This window comes from Perna viridis, chromosome 3 (genome assembly GCF_037379345.1).
Source record: "Perna viridis isolate PV_CMFRI_1.1 ecotype Kerala chromosome 3, ASM3737934v1, whole genome shotgun sequence".
NCBI lineage: Eukaryota > Metazoa > Mollusca > Bivalvia > Mytilida > Mytilidae > Perna > Perna viridis.
Genome location: NC_142447.1, coordinates 27,762,479 through 27,786,892, shown reverse-complemented (window position 1 = coordinate 27,786,892; position 24,414 = coordinate 27,762,479). Strand labels below are relative to the sequence as shown.

Here is a 24,414-nt window from a genome sequence, read left to right as displayed (position 1 = left end):
AAAACTAGCAGTATTTCCTATCAAGGTGGAATGAAGTAATGGCAAACTATAAGTACTACCTATCAAGGTGGATTTTTAGTGATGGCAAACCTACCAGTTCTTAATATCAAGGTGGACTGAAATGATGGCAAAACTACCAGTACTTTCTATCAAGGTGGACTGAAGTGATGGCAAACCTACCAGTACTTTCTATCAAGGTGAAATGAAGTGATGACAAACCTACCAGTACTTTCTATCAAGGTGAAATGAAGTAATAACAAACCTACCAGTACTTACTATCAAGGTGGACGGAAGTGATGGCAAACCTACCAGTACTAACTATCAAGGTTAACTTAATTCAGGGCTTCATTAACATGCAATTGTTACATGTTGCAATAAAACTTTTAACTGGAAAATATGTACTAATGAATAAATTACAGAAATAAAAAAAAAAAAAAACAACATCTGACTGAATTCTGACTTCACAATATATGCAAGTCTGAAAAACTCAGTATGCAAAGTATGTAGCAAAAATAGAATATTATCTGAAGATATACGTTATACAGTAAAAAAAGGCTGTAACCTTCTTTATGAGTAGGAACAAGTGATTGAAAAAATGACACATACATGAATGTTGAAGGTTGAACCTCTTTCATGAGGGTATCAATGTTACAGAGCAGAGAGGAATATCTGTACACCTAAGACATGCAGTCTTTTATATATCTAACCTCATGGATATCTGTTCCTTTCTAGGAAACAATTCTATGTTATCACTGGCATAAGCAGTTTGATTTATTTTTTGTCTTTAGAAAACACATGCTGTATTTTTTGTAAACAATCAAATTCCAATAACTATGTGAATGCCTAGAATAAACACCTGTATAAGGATAAAGGAATGATTTTGAAACTTCAAATTATACTTTGGCGGAAAAAAATATCAGAACCTTCATTGAATAAAGCAAAATGTTTTAGTTACTTTCCATCATCAAAAGAAGAAAAATAGGGTTTGAATTGTAGTTGTTGTAATGTCTTAAAAAAAAATGTGATTTTTAACCCTGCAAGTTTTATTTAAGTAGAAGTCTTTATAAAAATCAGACAGAAGGTGGTTCATGCATGTCAAAAACCCACCGAATTCAGTTTAATTTCTTGTTTAGAAACAGTAACTGATCACATAACCAGTCTTATTAGTTTTTCATCTTATTTGGTGGGTTTTTCTACACTATGAATAACTTTACCATTGGTAGAGTCTGAATTTTATATGGACTGGTACTTAATTAAATAAACTGATTGGGCAGTAATATGTTTTAATATTTAACTATTTTCCTGTAAATGTCTCTACATTTCAGTCAAAATGTCAAGTTCTCAATATAAAGTCTTCCCTTTATTTACAACTTTAGAAAACATTCTAGCCAATTAGTAGGAAGCACTAATTTCTATGTCAAATTCAAGCAGATGCTTTTGAGTGTGGTCATGGAAGATACAAATTTGCTTTTTCTATATATAGATATATTTGCATATAATGAATCATTTCATTGAAGGTTTATTAAACTAGGAATATGGTTTTGTGCTAACATATGCAAATTGGTAACAGGTAAGATATTCTGAATCACATGTACTGTTTTGTTTACACTGGTCGTCATGTCATGGATCATTACACATTAAGGAATCCCTGCGAAACAAGTCAATTAATTGGATTTTACCTTATTCTAAGGGAATTCTTTTTAATGATTGGACTTTAAATTAGTAGTAAATATCCGATGAAACTTGCCAAATATGTCTTCTATTCTTTGTTGATATTTTTAGTATGCAGAAAACAAGTGCTTGTCTATTATCTATTTCACAATATGACGCCAGTGCACAGTTGATGGAAAGCACTGTATCTTATATTCTGCTTACAATGATTTCTAATTTTTTTTTTGTTTCTCTATTAACATCACCTTACCTCCAACATTTTGTTAAACAGATCTTCATTGCCATTGGACATTGTTGTTATAAAAACCTATAAATAACAATGAAATGATTACTAGGACTTTATATAAAAGATTGCATGATAGCTGTTATTCACAATCAATGAGAACTAAACTAATTAGAAATATCGTGAGCAAGCTCACAAAGAGAATATTACCCTTGCTTCAAGTGACCTTACATCATGTTTAACCTATGTTAGTAGGACGATATTCAACTGCATGGACCTGACATCCAAAGAGCAAAAATACATTATGTCAAACTAGCCTGAAAACATGTACAGGTACTTCAAAGTGGAAAGGACAAAATTCTGCTGTTAAATACTTACAGAGTCCTTCAAATCAGCAGTCAAAGTCTGTCCATTATAAAAGTCTAGAAATCTTTTCTTAGACTCAGCAACAACAGATGGTTCTTCACTACGACCTAACTTAGTAAGGACTAAATCTCTCAGCATTGCAGTTAAGGGACCTGTAGTTTAATACACATTTATAATTCAAAATAACAATACATATGATTTACAGAGAAAAATATGAATGTAAACATTATTACCAGAATCTATACCATAATTTATTCATTCATACACAATGTCCTAACAGTATGTAGACAAAAACATCTATCCCATCTGATATGCCACATGTACAAATCTCATCATCTGATTTGGTGGTGCATTATTATAATATTCTTGTTATATTTTCCTACAGCAATAAATAATCAACTTTTGACAAATTTAATTGAATTTATAGGGTTAATATAGAGAAAAAGGCTTTTTCAGGCAAAAATATGTGGATTATATGGGCTTGTCAAAAACAGGGATTTTATAGGAAATATAGTGCTGCTTGAAGGCTGTGGGAAAAACACACTCCAACTTGTTTCACATGCAGTATACAATTGTACATTTCTGTATACTTCTACATAAAAATCCACTTAATTATAATGAAACAAAAATGACTAATTAATCTCAAAGCAGAGCAAAAGGTTTAATTTGAAATGTGCACTATTCACAAGGACAATTAGCAATTTTATCAAAATATGTCAAACAGAACGGCAAGCCTATAAGCCATACATTATCATTTTTTCTTTAAGCCATACATCGTCAGTTGTTATTGTTTTTGTTGTAATCCTTTCTATATTTTTTTATGTATATTTTTTAGAAAATGCTACATTAATTTCCCACGAAAGTCAACCTAATCAAACTAAATCGAGAACAATAACTCCTGCTAAGTGCCAATTTTTATACACAAACTATGTAACTTTTACATCAAAAGTGCAACAACCAACTGGCAATTAATGACTGGTAATGTGATCAGTAACTGTTTCTGAATTAAAAAAAAAATTGACTTTAATAGGTTTCTGACATGCATGAATCACCTGTCTGATTTTTAAAAGACGGCTACTTTAATTGTGTAACATTCCATTGCCTCTCATTTTTTTATGTACCAAACAGAATGCGGTTTTGTTCTACTGTCAATGTGAATTATTTACAAAATATTAGGTAATGTACTTAGACCAGGGTTCGAAATTACTATTGGTTCGCTAGCCTGTGTCCAGTAAAATCAGTCACTGTCTAGCAAAATGCTTTACCGTACCTGTCCGGTGGTCTAGAAGAATTTTCCAGAAATGTACCCAGAATTAGTATTAATTTCATAATTCCATTCTTTTAACGCTTAAGGAATTTGAGAGGCATACTTCAAAAATACATCGCAATTAATTAATGTCAAGGTAAACCAAGTAGGAACTTCTCAGACTTTCTCACAAAGGTAGGTATTTGAAGTTTAGGAAATTAACTGAGTAGTTCCAAAAGAAAGTAAACAAGTGGCGACACTTTGAAGGGGTATCAAAACCTACCCCTCAAAAACGATTTTCCTATGAAATAGGGGAACAAAATAAAGTGTATGACTCGACGAGGAGGCTCCAAATGTTTCAGGCTTCAATACAAATCGCAAAAGGAATAGATGTATTGTAAATATTGTCGTGATAACACTATTAGGAATGGTGACGGCAAACTTATAACCGAAACAAAAAATTTTAAATAGGATACATTTGACTGGCATGAATAGACTAAACAACACATAAATGCTAGTGATATTCACCATGCCATGCAAGCTCTGAGTCTGAATTTGAACCTAACATTGACTTTCAGCTAGACCCAGATGATAAATAAAATTGTGTTCACTGTTGCAATTAAAATTGTTGTGTCATAGCAAGTTAATCAATTGAAAGTTTGCTGCCTTTCAAGTTCTAAGATAATATTTTATGTTGTCTTCTAAGTTCCAATGCCCATTAGTTGGCATCATTTCTATACATTTATTTTGAAAATTACCTTCCTAAAAGAACCTGACTTCAAATCAATAAAAAAAAACACACAACAAAAATGAATGAAATGCCACTTTAATTAAAAACAAACCACCTTGTGTTATTCATTTCAGGTTTTGATCAAGACTGAAATCAGGCCTAGTGGCTTGTTTGCAGGTCTAGGTATTTTTTTTGTCTACTAGACCTGTGGTCTAGAAAAATATCTAGACTAATTTCGATCCCTGTTAGACTGAAAAAAGAGCCATAAATGAGGATTTATAAGACTTTGTATTTATTTTATAAGGGAAAGTAAACAGAAGTAGATTTATTTCAAAAGCACCATATAACAAATCAATTGTCCTGAAGCCAACAAAATGATTTCACTGTTAAGATAAGATTCAATTATTTGAAATCAATAATGTCTACTGAAACAGTAAAAATGTTATGCCTTTAATGTGCAAAACCTATTGCATAAACAGAAATTCTTGTTCGTCACAAGACAACAGCACTCATTTTTATTGTGCAATTGTGAATTTTTCACTGGCATTTCAGATGGCGGCAGTGCCTTCCTCATATAATAACCTCATTAAGCCTTGAAGTACCTTAAACAACTGAAAATCTTGCAAAATATCTTTTAAGAAGGAGCAAATATTACTGAATAATCTAGCTATTTATATAGGCCCTGCCCACGATTAAGGGACTATTTTTATTAATCACTGTGAATTGTCTATTTTCTATGTATTTCTAAGGAAAAAATAGAAGTAAAATAAAGGAAACATATAATTCTAACTATAAAATTGAAATGACCAAGTTGACATACAACTTAAGTTTCACAAATCCTTCTGCATCATATTTCCTACAGTTACCTTCATCATCCTTAGCCTCCCATCCAACTTTCTGAAACACAGTACTATACAGGTTACGATTATATGCCTTCATTTCTTCAGCAGCATCAGTGTGTTGTATCAGTAATCCTTGTGTACCAAGACTGAGTGACAGATCACTCCATACAGTGTAATCTGTTTCATTGGTATATGCTTCAGCAACATTCAACACATCAACAGCTGAAACAAGCCCTGCTCTAGCCTAAAACAAATAATCTATGAATGAATGGATTTCACTGATATAAAAATAAAATGCAGCCTAGACTTAAAGAAACTGATGCTACCTCCACCCCCCCAAACCACCAAAAAAATACAGAAATTATTGATGATGCTGAAATTGTAATTAATAGTCAAACTTTGAAAGTAGCATCCTTCAGCTTGCTTTAAAAGAGACTAAAGACCTGTAAAAGTATTATATTATCTGAATCAACTACACAACATAATGTCAGGGCTATATGTTTTAAAAAGACCTTTCAAAAAAAAAATTATCAAGTACTGATTATATGCATACATGTATGAATATGTGATTTCTTACCAAAGCAAAAAGATCACTCTGTATCCCAAGTCTATCTCTAGGTGCAATACTACAGTCTTTGATGCCAGTTATCAAGGATTTCAGCATCTCTGATGAATACTGTACTCTGTACATTCCAATAGTACCCCAGTTAAGCTGCAAAAAAGTTGAATAATTTACGTTAAACAATTTTGTCATGTAAAAATTCGTATTTGGTAGTATTTTTCACAGAAAACATAGTTGTAATAACTAAAAACCTCCTACTAAATCTTACATTTTTTCTGTGGAAGTCCCACCCCCAATGTAGTTAACAGGTGTTATAATAACTCTCAGTTAGTGCTATTTAAAAAGATCCTTTTTTACCTGGTATTTGCTGTATTATTGTTTAAATAATTAAAAACAAACGAAGACTGTGTGATAAAATTTAATGTAGGGTAAGGCTACTCTAGCTTTATGTGACATCAGCTGTTACCAGAAGCTTTAAAACATTCAAATATGACAGAGTTTGTTTTTCCATTATACAACTTCCATCAGATCTTCCATATAATCACAGTCTGTCAAAATAATAAGTCCTACTGAGGTAACACGCCTTCCTTTATGGTCCAATAAAGTTAAATTCAGACTCAGATTAACAGTTTTATAAGATAAAAAGTCTGTTCGTCTTATAAAATGACTTTGGCTAAAACTACAATCATAATAAACCATGTATATTATTTATATAGCCCTTACATATTTTGAACTTTTCTTTTATATATATAAATACCTTCACCCATTCTCCTGGTTTGACATCTTCTAAGGTGACTTCAGTTGACAAACTGTCCAAAAGGATTTTTTTCACAGGTTTCTCAGGACTTGATGCAGTACAAAATGAAATTGGTACCATCCACTTGTATTCCGCTGGAAAAGCAATTATAGAAGATTATTTTATTACGTGAAAATGTCCTGATTTTCCTTCTCAAATGTATTTCAAAGAGTAATCAAGGGAACCAAGGTTATAGCAGTAATCAAAGAGTAATCAAGGGAACCAAGGTTATACCGGTAATGAAAGAGTAATCAAGGGAACCATAGTTATAGTGGTAATCAAAGAGTAATCAAGGGAACCAAGGTTACAGCGGTAATCAAAGAGTAATAAAGGGAACCAAGGTTATAGTGGTAATCAAAGAGTAATCAAGGGAACCAAGGTTATAGTGGTAATCAAAGAGAAATCAAGGGAACCAAGTTTATAGTGGTAATCAAGGGAACCAAAGTTATAGTGGTAATCAAATAGTAATCAAGGGAACCAAGGTTATAGCGGTAATCAAGGGAACCAAGGTTATAGTGGTAATCAAAGAGTAATCAAGGGAACCAAGGTTATAGCGGTAATCAAAAGAGTAATCAAGGGAATCAAGGTTATAGTGGTAATCAAAAGAATGTAATCCAGGGACAAAGACTAGACATGGAAAACAGACATATACAACAAAGAACATAAAGTAACTGAAATCATACATACAAAGTAACAAAAGTAAATGAGCAACTCGGACTCCACTAAAAACTGGGAGCATGGACCAGGTGCACCAAGTATTAATACCTTTATCTTTCCATTCACTTGCTAACTTAAGGCAACCAAAATTAAAAAATGTTAAGATACTAGGACAAATAGGATATACTGACTTTTTACCAGTTTCCAGCCCTCTTATTGAGTGCAAGTTTTTGCTTAGGTAAAAATAAACCTTTTCATTGAAAGGATGGCTTAACCCAGACAATTCAAATTTTCAACACATAAATGCATTCATGATCAGAAAAACCATAAGGTAATGCTTTTATATATATATATTATATTAAAGAATATATATATATATGTGGCCTTCAATATGTTGGTGAATCTAAACAGCCTTTTCACAAGCGCTTGAACGGACACAGGAGCGACCTAACAAAAAAGCCTTTACTCCCAGTGAGTCAACACTTCAGATTACCTAACCACTGCCTTGATGATTTTAACAAAATGAAAATCTTCATCGTGGAACAAAACACGATCTGGAGCGATCTCCAGAGAGTGAATCGGGAGGGATTTTGGATAAAAGAACTCCGTGTTTTACACCCACACGGAATTAACAAAAAACATTAAGTTCTTCCTATTTTGTATAGTTTCTTATAACAGTGTATTTTTAGTTTATAGTTCAGTATTCAAGATCAACACACAACGTGTGTCTATAGCACAATGTTCAAGATCTTTGATACTGTCGGTAAAATTTTATACGTCACTGGTATTCACCTGATTAGGTAGTGAGTTGTGTTCACAGACCATTTACTTTCATTTCATACACACTCAGTTTATTTAAGGCACTGAAGAAGGTCATTTGTTGACTGAAAATTTTGCCCATATATATATATATATACTCTATTTGAAAAATTCCCAACGATGTTAGAACTGTCAAATTTGCGATGCAAATTTTGGTCGTTCCCTCCGCGGGACTCGTACTCGTACTGCTGTGACATCTATGGCAACACCGCCTGCACAAAGTCCAGCGCCCTAGACCACTCGGCCAGCTAGGCTAGACAGTTCTAACATCGTTGGGAATTTTTCAGACCTTTCTATATATATATATATATGTATATGTGACGACTCTATTTGCTACACTGATCAAATTGATACAGGGAAGATATGTAAACGTATAGAAAGGTCTGAAAAATTCCCAACGATGTTAGATGGAACAGTGTAGCAAATAGAGTCGTCACATTCTGAAACGTTTGTATAATATTGATTTGTTGCGACATGCATCATTAATTTGATCCTCTATTGTACATAATAACATCTAGATGAACTGTCCCGTACTACCATACATCATGTACTAAGTTAGAGCCCTAGATAAATCCTACAAGGAGGAATGACCCGGTCAGCGAAAGCTATATTTTTATATAGCCTACCTGGCCGAGTGGTCTATGGCGCTGGACTTTGTGCAGGCGGTGTTGCCATAGATCTCACAGTGGTACGAGTTCGAGTCCCACGGAGGGAACGACCAAAATTTGCATCGCAAATTTGACAGTTCTAACATCGTTGGAAATTTTTCAGACCTTTATATATATATATATATATATTCTTTCAAAATATGAGGTTTTAAGAAGCTGGACCTAGGGTAAGGGACACAACTCTTACAAATCATTGGAATATTTGTACTCAGCATTTGACATCAATCACAGGTAAGCATCAAAGTAACTTGGATTTATTTCATTCTGTTTCAAAAGAAAGCTTGATAGGTTTTTGTGAAATGAATATGGTACAAACATATCCCTGATTTCAAGAGTTATGTCCTCTACCCTAGGTCTACCTCCTGAAGGTGGATGTGGAAGTATTGACCAGATTGGTAAACAGACTAAATAATTTGTCAAAAGTTGTCTGGACTCACTAGACCTTCTAAGATCAATAATTAAGTTCTAAACATGTGTGGCAAATATTTCCTGCACATGTCATGAAGTTAAGTAATTAATGACAGTTTGGTTGAATTTACTCAATTTGCCATTTTCCCAATGCAGACTTTTGTAGGTCTGATTACAAAGATCATTACAACAATGGAAAGTTTCTTTTTATCTATTAAGATTATCAAATTTTAAACTAAAAAACACAAATAAAAAAAAAAGTATCTTTTTGTGCCTTTTAAGGGCAATTACTCTCATAAGGAGTCATCATACAACTTTGACCTTACTGTATCATAAGTAGAGTTCTGCAAGCTAAAGAAGGAACATCACATTTATTTAAGTACCTCTTAAAAGATTTAGAGATCTATTTAGAAATTGGTGACTCAACAAATATTATCTTAAGATAGCAATATGGACCATTTTATGCTTGATCTATATATTTTAAAGTAGATACCCAATGACACTGGTGACCAATTTGAAATAATTGACTGAATGATTTCAGAGAAGATTATTCAAGAAAAGTCAATAGTAAGTGAGTACGACAGACATAGGGTAATTACAAAAGATCCTATCGAAAAAAAATCATCTGTCAAGAAAAATTACAAAAACTACAATAATTCACCTTCAGGTTTCTTTCCATCAGCACAGAATTTTTCTTGAGTAAGGGACAAAACTCTTTTATTTCCATCTTGTGTCTCTGTAACCTGACAAAAATCACAATATTATATACTATTATATGCATACATGTATCTAACTTTATAATAGGCAAGTTAAATATCATATTTGATTCTTAACCCATCTCTTTTTATATATAAGAATCCCTGTCCCATTTTTCAACTTTAAGAATTCTTAACTAAATAAGCAATGATTGTCCTTCAATCCCTTTGACATCAACATCATTTTGAGAACAATTAAAGAAGTGTCAATACCTTGATAACAGGGTAACCCATTTGCTTTGTCCATGTTGTCATTACATCAGAAACTGGTTTTCCACTGGCCTTACCCAGAGCTTCCCATAGATCCTCTGTGAAGGCATTGTTATACTTAAACTTCGTCAGATAGTCATTCATGCCAACTCGGAAATCCTGGAATTAATAAAATATACTGTAAATTTAACTTACTTAATTTTTCTATTTGGAAGAGAAGAATAAAAGTAAAATCTAGTTCAAATTTTCCTTTTGCTAAAAATACTTGCAAAAAACATGAATTAAATATAGAAAATAATAGTGCACCGACTTGACACAAATCTGATATAAGGTTGAGGCTTAAAAAAGCTGGAAAATGCAAGGATGTGCTGAGCCTTTTCACTAGTTCAAACTGAATTTGTGCCTAAAAGTTATTGTCAGAGCACTGTTATTGTCTTTAAATTGCAACAAAATTTTAAACAAAAAATGATGATTTAAACAAAGAAAACAATGTTTTGGTTTTTTTTTTCAAAGCTGGCAGCAAACTGATAACTTCAAAACAATATAAAGTTTGTGACATCACAATAGAAAAATCATATTCAGTCAGTGACCATACATGATGTGTGTGTGCGTGTGTGTGTGGCAAATTCATTTTGACTGCTCAAGTAACACAGTATAAACATTTTTAAGTACCAGTCCATATAAAATTCAGACACTGCCCATGGTAAAGTAATTTATAGTGTAGAAAAACTCATGGATCAGATGATGCTTTTTTGGTGTACATATGCTATATTTCGATGTTACAATTGTCCTCTCTGTATTTTGATCTTTACTTTCAGACAACTACACTTTAACTTCCCACTAAAATCAACCAAATCAAGACCAATAACTCTTGCAAAGTCCTAAGGTCTCACTAACCACTTCTAACGTTTCCATTACTTAACATGTTAAAAAAGTAATTTTCAAAGTGAATTCCCAGAACAAATGACACCTTAAAGTTGCATACTGTTGCGAAGCTTGGAAAATAAGGCTTCCAAAATCATTATGCTAATGGTACAATGATAGTAGAAATTCTTCACAAAATTTACTTGAATAAATAATACTGAAAATCCACATTTTACCTGTTCTGCTAACTGACAGCATGGAGGCAAATTACTCACACATGTAAACAATATTCATACACATTTGTAGTTAATTACATATATGATTTTAAAGTACACATTCTCAGCTTTATTTTGACTACTTTTAATCATAATACACACAAATAATGCATTTACAATGCATATGTCTAGGTTCAGTGTTTTTGGTACTACATAGGGGGTGGCCATTTGACCTGGAAGTGGTTAGTGAGACCTAATTTCATGTAAAATCTATATAAATTTTACCTCAAAATTGCAACCCCCAAAACTAAGACTGGTTATATGATCTATAACTGTTTCTGAACAAGAAATAAAACTGAGTTTGATGGTGTTTTGACATCCGTGAATCACCTCCTGTCTGATCTTTATAAAGACTGCTACTTAAGATGTCAATAAATAAATAACTAGCTAAAAAATAATTCACTATCAGTTCATGATTTGAACAAGACAATTTAACTTAAGCTGGATACACATCTATTTCACCATACCAAATCTTACCGCATCTCCTATATAATCATGTAACATTCTGATGACAGATGCACCTTTACTGTAAGATATGGCATCAAATATCTCATCTACTTCTGATGGATGTCCAACTGGTACCTACAAAAAACAAGTTATCATTTCTCCACTAAGGCAGGTGCAAAAAACTTTAGAATATGTCTTGTACAACTTTTGAACATACTATTTTTCAAATTAAATAAATCCTTAATCAATTACCAGTAAGATGAGAACATTAAGAAATACTGTAGTCTTTTTATAGTTTATAATTAAGAAATGCTGTTAGATACAAAATGGCTGATGGTCTGATTTGGTCTAAACATGACTTACAACCAATTTTACTAATGACTGTATATTACTCATTTATTCATTGGTACCATTTTTTCATTGATTTTTAAAACTTGGTATATATTTTAAGGACCTTTTTTGTGGATTCCTTAGTGCATTACAGTGTTTATTGGGTATTTTACATTTCATCTGGAAATTGAATTTGTTCTTTAATGAAATTACACAATCCAAGAAATTGATACCCCCCCCAAAAAAAAGTTATAAAACAGTTATACATGTACTACAGAAAGTTGCGTTGTTAAATTTCTGATCTTAATTTCTTTCTTTGCGGAATGAAGCAGAAGTAAAATTAAAACTGTAGGTGACCTCACTATAAAAGTGTAATACTTAAAACTGGTTAAACCCTTAAGTTGGATGATTCCATTTGCAAAACATCTAATAATAAAGAGCTGCACTATGAGCACATGACACATGTAAGTCTGATGTCTCATATACCAAACATTATGCATTTCTATGTCCCTATATTTTTCATTTTGGGACAATATTTGTTGGACCTACAAAGCCATTAACACTTGAACCTTCAAAACCTTTTCAATACTTTTATAATTTAAAGATGACTGATACATAATGATGGCAAATATCTCACACTGGCCAATTTTTTATGTTTTAATTTGTAATTTTTTTTAGGAAAAAGTGCCAAAAAATCGAAAACATGAAATTGAAATTTTATAAAAAATGAAACGGAGCATATGACCAAGAATACAAAGAATACCTCAAAGTTTCATAGCATTTGCTAAAATTGTTGTTCAGTTAAAGCATGAAAAAGGAAAAACCACCCCACCTTCATCTTGAAAAAGTGCCAAAAGTGGAAAATGTGAGATCAAAACTTTATATAGAAAACAAAAGGAGCCTATAACCATGGATACTTAAGTTCCGTGGCATTATTCACTTGTATACCATAATATGTCACATCAAAATTGATGGGTGCATAATCATAATTTCACTATATGCACTTATACATACAATATGTGTACATGTTTGATGCCAAACCTTCAGATAATGTCTTATTAAACCCAATTGAAAGATTTATTACAAGTTCGTAGGACAAACATGGAGATTTCTTTTTACCCTAAAAAATTTGTTTGTGGGGTAAAACAACTTTAACTTGTACAAACACTCATTTGTCCGAGGCCATTGAAATACTGATAAAGAAAAGTGAAGAAATGAAATACCTCTATAGGATGGCTGTTAGTTAAGGCATCAAGCTCTAGAGCACGGCCTAAATCATTCTTTACAAACTGTGTCCAGGAATCAAACTCTGGGAAACAGAAATCAATACACAGGTACTCTATCCAGGATGCAAAACCTTCATTAAGCCAAAGATGGGTCCACCATTCCTGTAAGATAAATACAATACATATGGTATTGTTTACTATGGCTGATGAGAGACTATCATTGATGCAGTGGTGTCAACTGCATAAAATTTTAGCTATGCATTCTAATAAACTAAATGTTGAGACTATTGTCTGCAATGACAACACAACAAAATGTGCCCTCAAAACTCAATTCAAAACTTTGAGTAACAATACATATTTTCTTTTAAATGACCCCCTCCTCCCCCGTCCAAAAAAAAATTGTCTTATTTCCTGTCACCAGCAAAACAAAATTGAGCAGGTAGGTCATTTTTTCATTTTATCTCTTGAAAACATTTCACATTGAATTGATGTGGAAACAATCAAAACTTTAATAGTGATAGAGCCAAAATTGCCATAAAAGCTTTCGGGCATTAAGTACCAAAAAAAAACTAGTGAAAGGTAAGACAGACATTTCTTTTTTTTGGGGGGTCTAATATTTAATAAAAAAGCTCTCTTGTAACATTTTTCTTATTCCATGAAAGCAAACAGATGAAATGAGTGACAGCCAAACAAATTGAGGCAACGACTTAAATTTCAGATCCCCCCTGCCCCCCCCCCCCCTCCCCAATTTGTAGGGCAAAATATATGTTTTCTGAAAAGAGTGTGTAACCATGGGATAGTGAAAAATGCTTTCACTACATTTTATTTTTTTTTGTAATTATGACTGATACTTTACTGACAATACTGCTTAAGGCACAAACCAACTGGAAGCTCCCAGGAGTCTGAATTTCTACCTTGTTCATTTTTCAACTTTCAAGGGCAATAACTCTAACAGGGTGTTGTTCTACAGACTTTGTAGACTTCATATTAGGGATCATTTCATCAATTGGAAGTGTTTTGTTATATCTATGATAGTTTTAAAGATATTAGCTAAAAACTGCAAAAAAACATTTTTCGACTTTCAAGATTAAAACCTCCAACAATTTTGACCCAATAAAGACTTTTTAGAGCTCTTTAAGCCAAAGACAGAGGTTACCTTCATTTTTTGCTATCCCTCATCATCGTTTTTGAGATATAACAAGAAATAAATGGCTTTACTCCCCCCACCCCAAATGACATATAAATAGACATAGCTGCCATTTCTTAAAAGGATCATAAATTCAAACACATTTTTGTGCAGGAGATCCTAAGGAATATTTTCATTAAAATCTGTCCAGTAGTTTAAGAGAAGACATTTGAAAATATCTTACCATGGTGACAAGATTTCCAAACCACTGATGAGCCAATTCATGACCTACAACCAATGCCACCCACTGTTTTGTTTTGGCCGAGGATTTCTTGGGATCTACCAACAATGCTGATTCTCTGTAAGTCACTAATCCCCAATTCTCCATGGCACCTGTAAAGCCATAACTCATAAATTTATGCTTGTGTAATAAAGTACTGACACCTGTGTTCATTGAGTGAAAAGATTTTCTATATTTCAAGACCTCCCTGAATTAGCTTCAAAGTGGCAGCCTTAATAGTCTCATTTTATGAGTTTTCTGGACATCTAATAATCAGAAATCCATTTTATCAACTGCATTGTGAAGTTATTGTTGTTACTTTCACATTCTATATAAAATGCCAGTTCATTTTCAAGTTATCTGTAAAGTATATAATTCCCATAATGCAAACCAATTTGAATTTCAGATTTAATTATTACTTTTATTTTTCAGGTTTTTCACATATCTTAATTTTCCAGTGTGATTTAAAAAATGTGTTTCACAACGTATTGGTAGCTGAGGAATCAGCAATGAATCATATTTAAACCTGTCTGAACCAAACTCTGAATAAAATCTGATTTAGTTAATCCTTTACTACAAATGGATGGTTTCTATTGTTTTTTTTAATCATAGTACACTAAAATATGATAATGAATGTGCTCTTGTAACAATGCCTTGGCTTGTCATTTTAAAAACATATTTAACTTTGATTTTCAATACAGAATTAAATAATGTTATGAAAGTATGTCCTATATTCCTATATATTCAAGGTACAAGAATATCCATGCAGGTACAGCTAACATAAATATAACTTTTTTCAATAAAACTCATTTCATCTAAATGGAAGTGTTACGCTATTGTGAGAGTGGGTTGAAATTACAGAGGTAAATTTCATTTCTGTTGAAATCTTCAAGTAAGTTTTTGGCACCATATTAATTTTTATCGCATAATTTATTGCTATATTATATCAAGTTCAAGATTAAATCCTGGTGTTTTTAAATATATGATGTATGTTTAATGGTGATTTTTTTATTATCTTAATTTAATTTTTTTTTTTTTTTTCAATGATTTTCCACAATTTCCATACTTAATCCACTGCTGACATTTCAGCATTTTTTGTTGATAATTGATTATACATAATATGCACCTTTTGACCTCAATTCAATTCCATTCATTGGGTGTAGGAGGAGTAAGGGATAAGAGATGGGTCCCCAATTTCCATGTATTCATAGATGACAAAGTCAAGATTTGTGTGAAACCCTTAAACTGATTTGGATTGAAATGTAAAATAGGAGGTGCACAATGGGATCATGTAATAAAGATTTCTAGTTTCATTTAATTCCATTCAGTGATGTAGGAGTAATGGATAAAGAAAGGTTTCCCTCTGCATAACAGAAAGAAGGGCAGACAGACAGGAGGACACCCCTAATACTATATACCCCATTCTATGCAAGTGACAGTAACAGTGAAATCCTGAATGAAAAAGGGAGTTTTAAAATGGAAAAAATCTTGCCGGAAAAAAGTATGCTTTCTATGAATTAACTTATGCATAGAGGATTACCTGCAGCAAAATCAGCCAGAGCGATAAGATCCATTTTGGGCAATGGATATGCAATCTGAAAGTAATCTTTGTAAAATGGTAAAGTTTTGACTGCTACCTAAAATGACAGAATGAGACTATAAGTGAGGTTACATAAACAAAACCAAAATCCACTTCTAGATAAATTATTTATAACAAATTCATTCTTATTAAAGCACTTAGGCAAACAAAAGATAATATGTGTGTTTCCTATTACACCTTTGAAAAAAAAATAGGTTAGGAAGGTAGAGATTTTTTTAACTATTTTATTATCAGTCTATGGAAGAAGTATTCTTTAACAGTGTTACAGAAATATTACAAAAAAAAGAACTTTAGGATACAATATTTTTAGCTGGAAAAGTAAGGTGGGTAAGGTAAAAGAAAACAAACATCATCTTTATTTGGCCTTATCTAATTACAGCTACCATTTCTCAAATGTATATGAAAATAACAAAAACCAGTAATCATAAGCAGCTACATGTACCTATAAAGCAAAAATAAACTAAAGTCTTCAATTTACACTGTGGACAGAAGTTATATTGTAATATTAACATCATGAAATAATGCATTATAAAATGAAAAACATTCTAAAGTCATTAATCTACTTATACTGAAAAGCGTCGCAGAAAAGATGTGAAATTTACTCACATCTAAGGCAAACTCTCCCTCCTGTTTTTTACCAACAGGAGTGTAAACTCTAACCAAAACTCCATCAGCATCCTTGCCTTCAACATAGTCAAATTCTCCAACAACAAAAGCCAATAAGTAAGTCGACATTATTGGTGATCGTTCATAAGTCATGACTTTCCATTTGTCATCACCCTCATACACTTGTTCAGACTTTACAGGCTGAAAAATATAAAAGCAAAGACAGTTGTTTATTTAAAAAATACAAAAGTTAGTAAGCAGAAAAATAAACTAAGGTAATAATATTCATAAGTATCAATTTCTCAATACATGGAAAATTTATTTTTTTCATTTTATTAGAGCATGAAAGTTACAAATCACAAATTTACATTTCATTTAAAAATTTGAAATTCAAAAAAACAAAAATCACGAAATTAGGCAACACACAGACAAATGTTAAAATTCCACAAAATTGTATCAATAATTGAAACTCTGTTAGAATTATACATGTAAAATTTCATACTAATTCTATTCAACAAAGCAGGAGGACTGTTGCCCTGTTTGGCATTATCCCATCAGAACCACACTATTTTAATAAAGTTGATTGATGAAGGACAATACATGTCTTAGCACCCAATCTTTTTGAAAACTATGTAAAATGGCACAAATAGCAGGAAAGGGCAGTTTACATAATGTGCATAATTGACTTAATAAAAGAAGTCTTTGCTAAACATTTATACTGGTACCCTGAGGATTTCTTCAGTATAACCCATTTTGTAAAAAAAAGAACAGATTTCTAAATTATTAATCTACATATTCATACAAGTCATTAATGTGTATATTTCAATGATTGCTAGACTTAGCCTGACTTTCCAATCACAAAGAATTGGGAAGAATTTTTTGACAATATGACTGAGTCCCTTTAGCTGCCCACTTCAAAAAACAATTATCTAAATGCATGAAGCGGACCTTGTTACCACATAGGTATTGGAAACTTGCAAATTATACAGTATTGAGCAAAGTATTAATATTGAATGCACCTTTTCTTTTCCATTGGGACCAGGATATCTTGTAATAAATTAATGAAATACCGGTAAGATTACATAAAAGATTTCATTTCACATTTTTAAACTTTAGACATAACAAGTCAAATTAACAAGAGTCTAAATGGAAACATTATGGGTCATCTGTTTTCAAATTTGGTGCCCTTTACAAACTTAATTTCAACCAACTACTGAAAAGAATTTGGGGGGACAATCACTTGTATACTAACATCAACTATTTATTTTTCATTGTTAATTATTGTGATTTTAAAATTATACAAAAATATCATTAAAATACTCCATAATAATGTTTTTGGGTCAGTAACAGTGTGTTGTATTTGTATGTTTTCACTCTTTTTGGTTATTAGTTGCACCATGCACATGGTTCCGGTTTGTTGTCTACAATTAGATTGGTTTATAAAACACAAATGTCACTAATAAAACGATTGATGGATTATTTAATGTTATTAAATAAAAGTTAATGCTTTTTTTTAATTTAAAGATTAAAAAATCCTCTTAAGTTACGGGTAATCAAGTGGAAATTGAATGCAAGGACAAAATATTTAAAATTAGAATTGTATGAGCCAATTGCAGCATCTGATTGGAGGATACAAATAACTCAACCTAAAACGGAAATGAGGAATCTGTGAAGTTTATTACAGAATGTTATGAAAGCAAACTTTAATTCAGCTAATGGTAGCATAATTCATGATTAATCTCCTTTTCCCAATTGAACAGTAAATGCAAGATTTTACAAGGGGCACACTAGGGCACAGAAATAATGGACTTCAATACGCCAGAATAACTTTAAATGCTCTAATTGGGCATGGCGTGTTGCCTTCCCAATCCTTGAGTCACAGGATATGATATTTGATATTTATTGCTAAGAAATACCTAATCATAACATCACATTACCTCTTTATACACATATGCTAGTACATTGTTCTATTTGTAGAAAATTAAAGAGATTATAATTCATATAAATCTTACCATGTTGGACAGTGCAACTTTATCCTTTGGGACAATCAATGTAACATCAAAAGTCGCTTTCACAGCAGGTTCATCCCAACAAGGAAAAGACCTCCTGGCATCTGTAGCCTAAATACAGAAAAGTGGATGTAATTAATAAAGTTTCATTAGAAATGCTCATAAAATATGAAAGTTCCTTTTTTTTCAATATATTTGACAGATTAGGCCACATTAAGAAAGTTATGTGTTTCCAATTACCCTACCTACCCAGTGTATTTTTTTTGTTTCTTTTGATGGAGGGGGGAGGGCTTTTTTCAATAAGCACTGTCATTAAGTTATAATTTTTCTCCAATAGAATCAATTTATATGAAAATAGTAAAAACTACTGATACTGAAACAAAAAAAATCCACTAACCTCAAATTGTGTCACAGCAGCATATCTCTCTTCACCATCTGGTGATGTGTATTTACTTCTGTAAAATCCTTTCATTTTGTCATTCAAAATTCCTGTAAATTTTACACTGAGTCTTCCTTTTCCAGGCTAAAAAAAATATTAATTTCCCTTGTCAGCATACAGTACAATACAATGGATAGCTTTTAAACAACTTTTTGGAGTCTGCACATACTCTTACAAAATGTCTGGTGATTTATTTTGTTTCTGGAATGAAAAATAGTTTTTTTTCAAACAACTTGTTATAACAATATAGAAACAAGATTCTCAGAGTATTGCCACCTAGCAATGAATCGTCTCTGAACAATCATACAAAATTGAAGAGCCATAACTGTAAATATATTTCTCATCAAACTGGAATCAATTGTAGATTCATTTACAAATAACTACATTGAAAATATCAAGTCAATATCTTTAACCACTTTAAAAATCTCTAGACAACTGATAATTTCATGAAAAAGGCAAACTCTCAAGAGCCATGAAAATTATTTGTTGTGATAAATAACTTACCACTATTTCTTGACTTTCAACAAAGTTTTATAGGTAAACATGAAAACAATATTTTACCTGTAATTCTGTAGGGAATGTAAAAGAAACTTTTTCATCTTCTTTATTGAAAGAAACTATAGCTTTCACTGTATCACTAGAATCTTAAAAGTATAAAAAAACAATGGGCCAAAACTTAATAAGAAAGAAAAATAGCATACATCTATGTGTAATTGACCATTTAGAGAAGTTACAGTTAGGTCAATATCCATGACAACTGGTCTAATACATGTTTAAGTTATTATCAGACAATCAAGATTGAAATTTATGAAGTTAGAGGAATAATTTTGCTTTTCTAAAACCTCATTAGCACAATTAAACACGACATATTTCTTTTAATATGTACACCAACAAGTATGTATCATGCACACATCAGTATCTTCTATGTATATGTATGCTTAATTACCTCCCTTAGCTTTTTTACTTCCTCCTTCGTTTTAATCAAAAACAAAAACTACAACTTTCTCTTCTATTTCTTTCACTTTTTCTTGTTTGTTTTAAGTTAAAGAATGTTCTATTCAATAATCTTTATTGATTGCTTAGACAAATCAACTATGTATGTTATAATCCTGAGAGAATTTGTGTTATGAGAATACAATAAAATACATTACCAGAGGCAACATAGCAAGCTTCCTGAATTTCTATTTCAACTGAATTGACAGTGACTTCCTTTGTAGCCTTTACAACCTGAAGTAGAAAAACTTATAAGTTTTTGCTAGCATTAAACTGTCATTAGTTTTTTTTTGTAGGAAAATTACTGCTAGAACACGATACAGACCTTGAACCCATTTGAACATAGACTGTAACACTAATAAATCATGATCCTACATGTACATATTCAAACTGACATCACAAGTTAAAAATAATAAAGCATTCAGGGTTTTCCATGCATCCTGAAATTTAATAAGAGGCTCCCAGGATTCTAAATAGCCCACTTGGTTGAATTTTGTCTTTCAAGGGCAGTAAATTTAAGACAAATTTCTATCTACCATAGTTTTCAAGATATTAGCTGAAAACTGTAAAAAAAAAAAAACAAAAAAAAAACCTGTCATTTTCCCTTTTCAAGAGCAATAAATCTTACAAAGAATTGTCTGACAACTTTTTTCCCTGAAGACTTTTGTAGTCCTAATATGGATCATTTCAGCTATTGAAAGAATTTGGCTAAACCTAACGGTATTGGGGATATTATATGCGAAAAACTAATGTCTGACCCTATGTTATAATTTTAGTAACAGTGGCCATGTTTTTCGACAGATCAAAAATCTCCACATCAGTTCTATGCGGGAAACCCCAAGGAACATTCATACCAAGTTTGGTTCAAATTGGTCATGTAGTGTCAGAGGAGAAGATTTTTGAAAGAAATAACATAAAAAATGGCAAAAAATGTTGAAAAAGGGCAATAACTCTAACATGGCTTAACGGATTAAAATGAAAATCTGACCACCGATAGATCTCATCATGCTGAACACTTTTACCCAGTCAGAATTTAGTTAAACGTAACAGTTTTGGAGATATATGCCAAAAACTAATGTCTGACCCCTATATTCTATTTTTAGTAATGGTGGTCATGTTTTTCAACAGATCAAAAATCCCCACATCAGCTTTTTGCAGGATACCCCAAGGAACATTCATACCAAGTTTGGTTAAAATTGGTCGAGTAGTGTCAGAGGAGGAGAGTTTTGAAAAATTGTTGATGACGACGGACACCAAATGATGGCAATAGCTCACATGGCTTTCGGCCAGGTCAGCTAAAAATACAACAGTTCTTATTTCTAAATTTTGGTTAACTTTATAGTAATAAGATAATAAGAAACCTATCAAGAAAAAAACTCACAACACTACCTAAAGCAACCCAAAAGCCCTACATTGACAAGTATATGTACAAAAACAATGTAACGTACATTGTATAAGACTACAATCCTTTCAGTTCTATAAAAAACTTCCTTTTATCAAGTTAGGAAAAGTCCAGAAAACTCTTTTGATATGTCAGACAAAATTTCTCCAGTATTTAATTCAATATATATAAAATTTGGATGGTCTGAGCTCTGTAATATCTACAATGCTAATAAGGGAGCGAAGCTGCTAGCTCTTTAATGTTAGGAAATTTGTTTAAAAATTTATCACATTAACCATTTGAGAAGCTTTTGTCAAAGCAGAATGCTACATCTCTATCTATTGAAGCTCTGAAATGTAGTCAAAACATTTCTAAGACTTAAAAGTTATTTAATGGGAAGTCCACAGACATTTTTCCTAAAACCCATTTCTGGTTGTGGTTAAACCAAACATTTTTTACCAATATAATTACAAGAAATTTGCTGACGAAAATATCCTATATCCAACTTAGCAAAAGTGGCTAATGACATGAAATCAACTTTATTTAAAAAGGAACTTGCTAATAAATGGTTGCTCGCACTGAACGCACAAGCCTACCTCAAATTAATCATTTATAGTAACTTAACTTGATTCATAATAATTCTTTTCTTGTTTCACACATGAACAATATACTGCTGTACCCTCTTTCCGATGTATACCTAGTTCCAATGTATTATTAATATCCCTTTTTATACGAAACTGATTGCACGTGCTTGGGTCAGAGGTCAGAGGTTGCAGATACTGAACCTGGCCTGTTTCATGAAAACAACAAGAAAGATCAGATTGCCGGTATTCCAGGTAATTTTCAAGTTTTAAGTTCAACACAGAGTATTTCCTAAGTATGCCATATTATTTAATCCCTTTTAGAAATGTAGAAAATATGCATGAAACCAATCAATCCATACTGATTTATCGTCTGCCATTTACAAAGCTTCTCAAACAACAATCACGTGACCAAAATACATCATGTGTCATACGAATTAACTATGAATAGCCAGAATTACAAAAAATGAACATTTTCTGAGGATCTGACAAATTAAAATATCAAACATACTTTCCCTCATCCTAAATACATTCTGCTTACAAAAATTCAATGGAATTTAATATTTAAGCAGTATTTAACACCAAAAAAATTTCACAATTAACAAATTTAAGCTAATTTGAGATATTTTTTTTATTTACCGATATATAAAAAAAATGAAGAAAAACAGTATCACCCTGATGCTTAGAAATCTGCATTCAATGTAGTACTGAATGGATATTTTTTTGTTTTTCAGTTTTTTTTTGCTGCTGATGATTTTGTTAAAGTTGTTCAAATGTTTAAATGATTTAATTTTCTAAGTTAGAATTATCAAATGAAAAATAAGTTGCACAAAAATGGTAATTGATATACTTATATAAGAATATTTAAATATTTATTAATTAAAAATTAGCAAGTTTCAATAATCTAATGATTGAGATCACCTAGTATATCAATTTAGAGTAATCTAAAATATTCTAAATGATTTCAGTTCCTAATCAATTTCAATAAAATGATTATTTGAATAGGAATTGAAATAAGATAAACATCATTTTGAAATAATTTGCCTTAAATGATGAAGTGTTTAAATTCTCACATATAAATATTTCTCTTTAAATAGACTACAAAATATATTCTATAGTTATTTTTGTCCACTACTATATTTGTTTCAATAAATCCAATACTAGCATATTTCTATTTATTTAGTGGAAATGTATTGTATCCCATATAGCTCCCCATACTTGTTAATCTCTGAACCGAAAATGCACAGATTTGGGGTACGACAACAATAATGGGAGATGATCCACATTTGACATTCTGATTAAAGCAGTCACTCGATCGGAAGAATATTATTTTGACCAACGGAATGGGGGTACCCCAGTATATAACACTTTCTATTTTTGTTAAATACAAATCATGACATTGTGTGATTGTCATACCTCAACGTCAATATCTTCAGATCCTTCAAATGTAAAGGACTTCAAATTTGGCTTCAGTCTTATGTTGTAGTTAACTGGAGTGACCGTTAAAGGCAGTCTCTCAAATGGTTTAGATTCAGGCATTTTAAATGTACTCAGTGGTCTGTGTTTTGAATTGTTTTTAATGCAAGGTAGACAACTGGTTGAAATCACCAAATGCCTACAATGAAATACGAGTGGTTGAAAATATCTATTGTCTTTGACGTGGTTCGGGAAATCGGTGGTGCTTTTTCGGTTTAAGAAATGCTGATGCTTATTAATCAATAGCCTTCGAAGATTTCTTATAAACATATATATAACGCTAAATGCGCTGTTTGTCAAGTCTTTTGAAGATCTGCACGTGAAGAAACACAGCCGGCGAAAGAGAAAGCCGAATGAAGAATCTAAAAATTGGATCGTTTCCGGACTAAAAATGCCTAATTTTCAAAAAAGTTTCAGAGCGCGAAAATATAAACATGAAACTAAACGAGACATTCTGTTTTTTTTTTTATTTTGTCATGTAAAATTCCAGCGTTATTTCTTAAAAAGATTAAAATCTTTATAAATATTTATACATGAACAAGTATGGACACAGACTGGTATTGCCTAAAGAGCAGATTTGAACATACATACGTTTTGTATTGAACGTGTTTGCATTGTTTAGAAAACTCCCCCATTTATTCTTATCAATAACTGAATTATACACATGTTGATAAATATCCATTAACATATAATACTATATCTACTGATATCAATAAATGGGGAATAAACTCCACAATGGCTTACAATAACCACAAGACAAGTCACATACATATTACAATGCTTCTTTCTTGAAGGTGTTCTTGCATGTGTTGACCCATGACTCCAAAT

At 31.8% G+C, this 24,414-nt stretch overlaps 1 protein-coding gene across 1 annotated transcript in view; it reads right to left on the bottom strand.

The window, feature by feature from the left end:
• The window catches only part of LOC148621690 (puromycin-sensitive aminopeptidase-like), a 33,617-nt gene extending 9,666 nt beyond the window's left edge, over positions 1 to 23,951 (bottom strand). Inside the window, exons 1-17 of the mRNA XM_088576324.1 lie at positions 23,527 to 23,951; positions 20,307 to 20,382; positions 19,717 to 19,799; positions 19,114 to 19,239; positions 18,720 to 18,827; positions 16,708 to 16,908; positions 16,042 to 16,138; positions 14,466 to 14,614; positions 13,093 to 13,257; positions 11,570 to 11,674; positions 9,957 to 10,112; positions 9,650 to 9,731; positions 6,398 to 6,531; positions 5,656 to 5,790; positions 5,103 to 5,322; positions 2,273 to 2,412; positions 1,922 to 1,978 (exon numbers count right to left, since the gene is read on the bottom strand). Of these exons, the coding sequence (XP_088432450.1) occupies positions 1,922 to 1,978; positions 2,273 to 2,412; positions 5,103 to 5,322; positions 5,656 to 5,790; positions 6,398 to 6,531; positions 9,650 to 9,731; positions 9,957 to 10,112; positions 11,570 to 11,674; positions 13,093 to 13,257; positions 14,466 to 14,614; positions 16,042 to 16,138; positions 16,708 to 16,908; positions 18,720 to 18,827; positions 19,114 to 19,239; positions 19,717 to 19,799; positions 20,307 to 20,382; positions 23,527 to 23,856 (2,364 nt within the window). The 5' untranslated portion in view covers positions 23,857 to 23,951. The remainder of the gene's footprint in view (positions 1 to 1,921; positions 1,979 to 2,272; positions 2,413 to 5,102; positions 5,323 to 5,655; positions 5,791 to 6,397; positions 6,532 to 9,649; positions 9,732 to 9,956; positions 10,113 to 11,569; positions 11,675 to 13,092; positions 13,258 to 14,465; positions 14,615 to 16,041; positions 16,139 to 16,707; positions 16,909 to 18,719; positions 18,828 to 19,113; positions 19,240 to 19,716; positions 19,800 to 20,306; positions 20,383 to 23,526) is intronic.
• Positions 23,952 to 24,414: the final 463 nt, after the last annotated feature.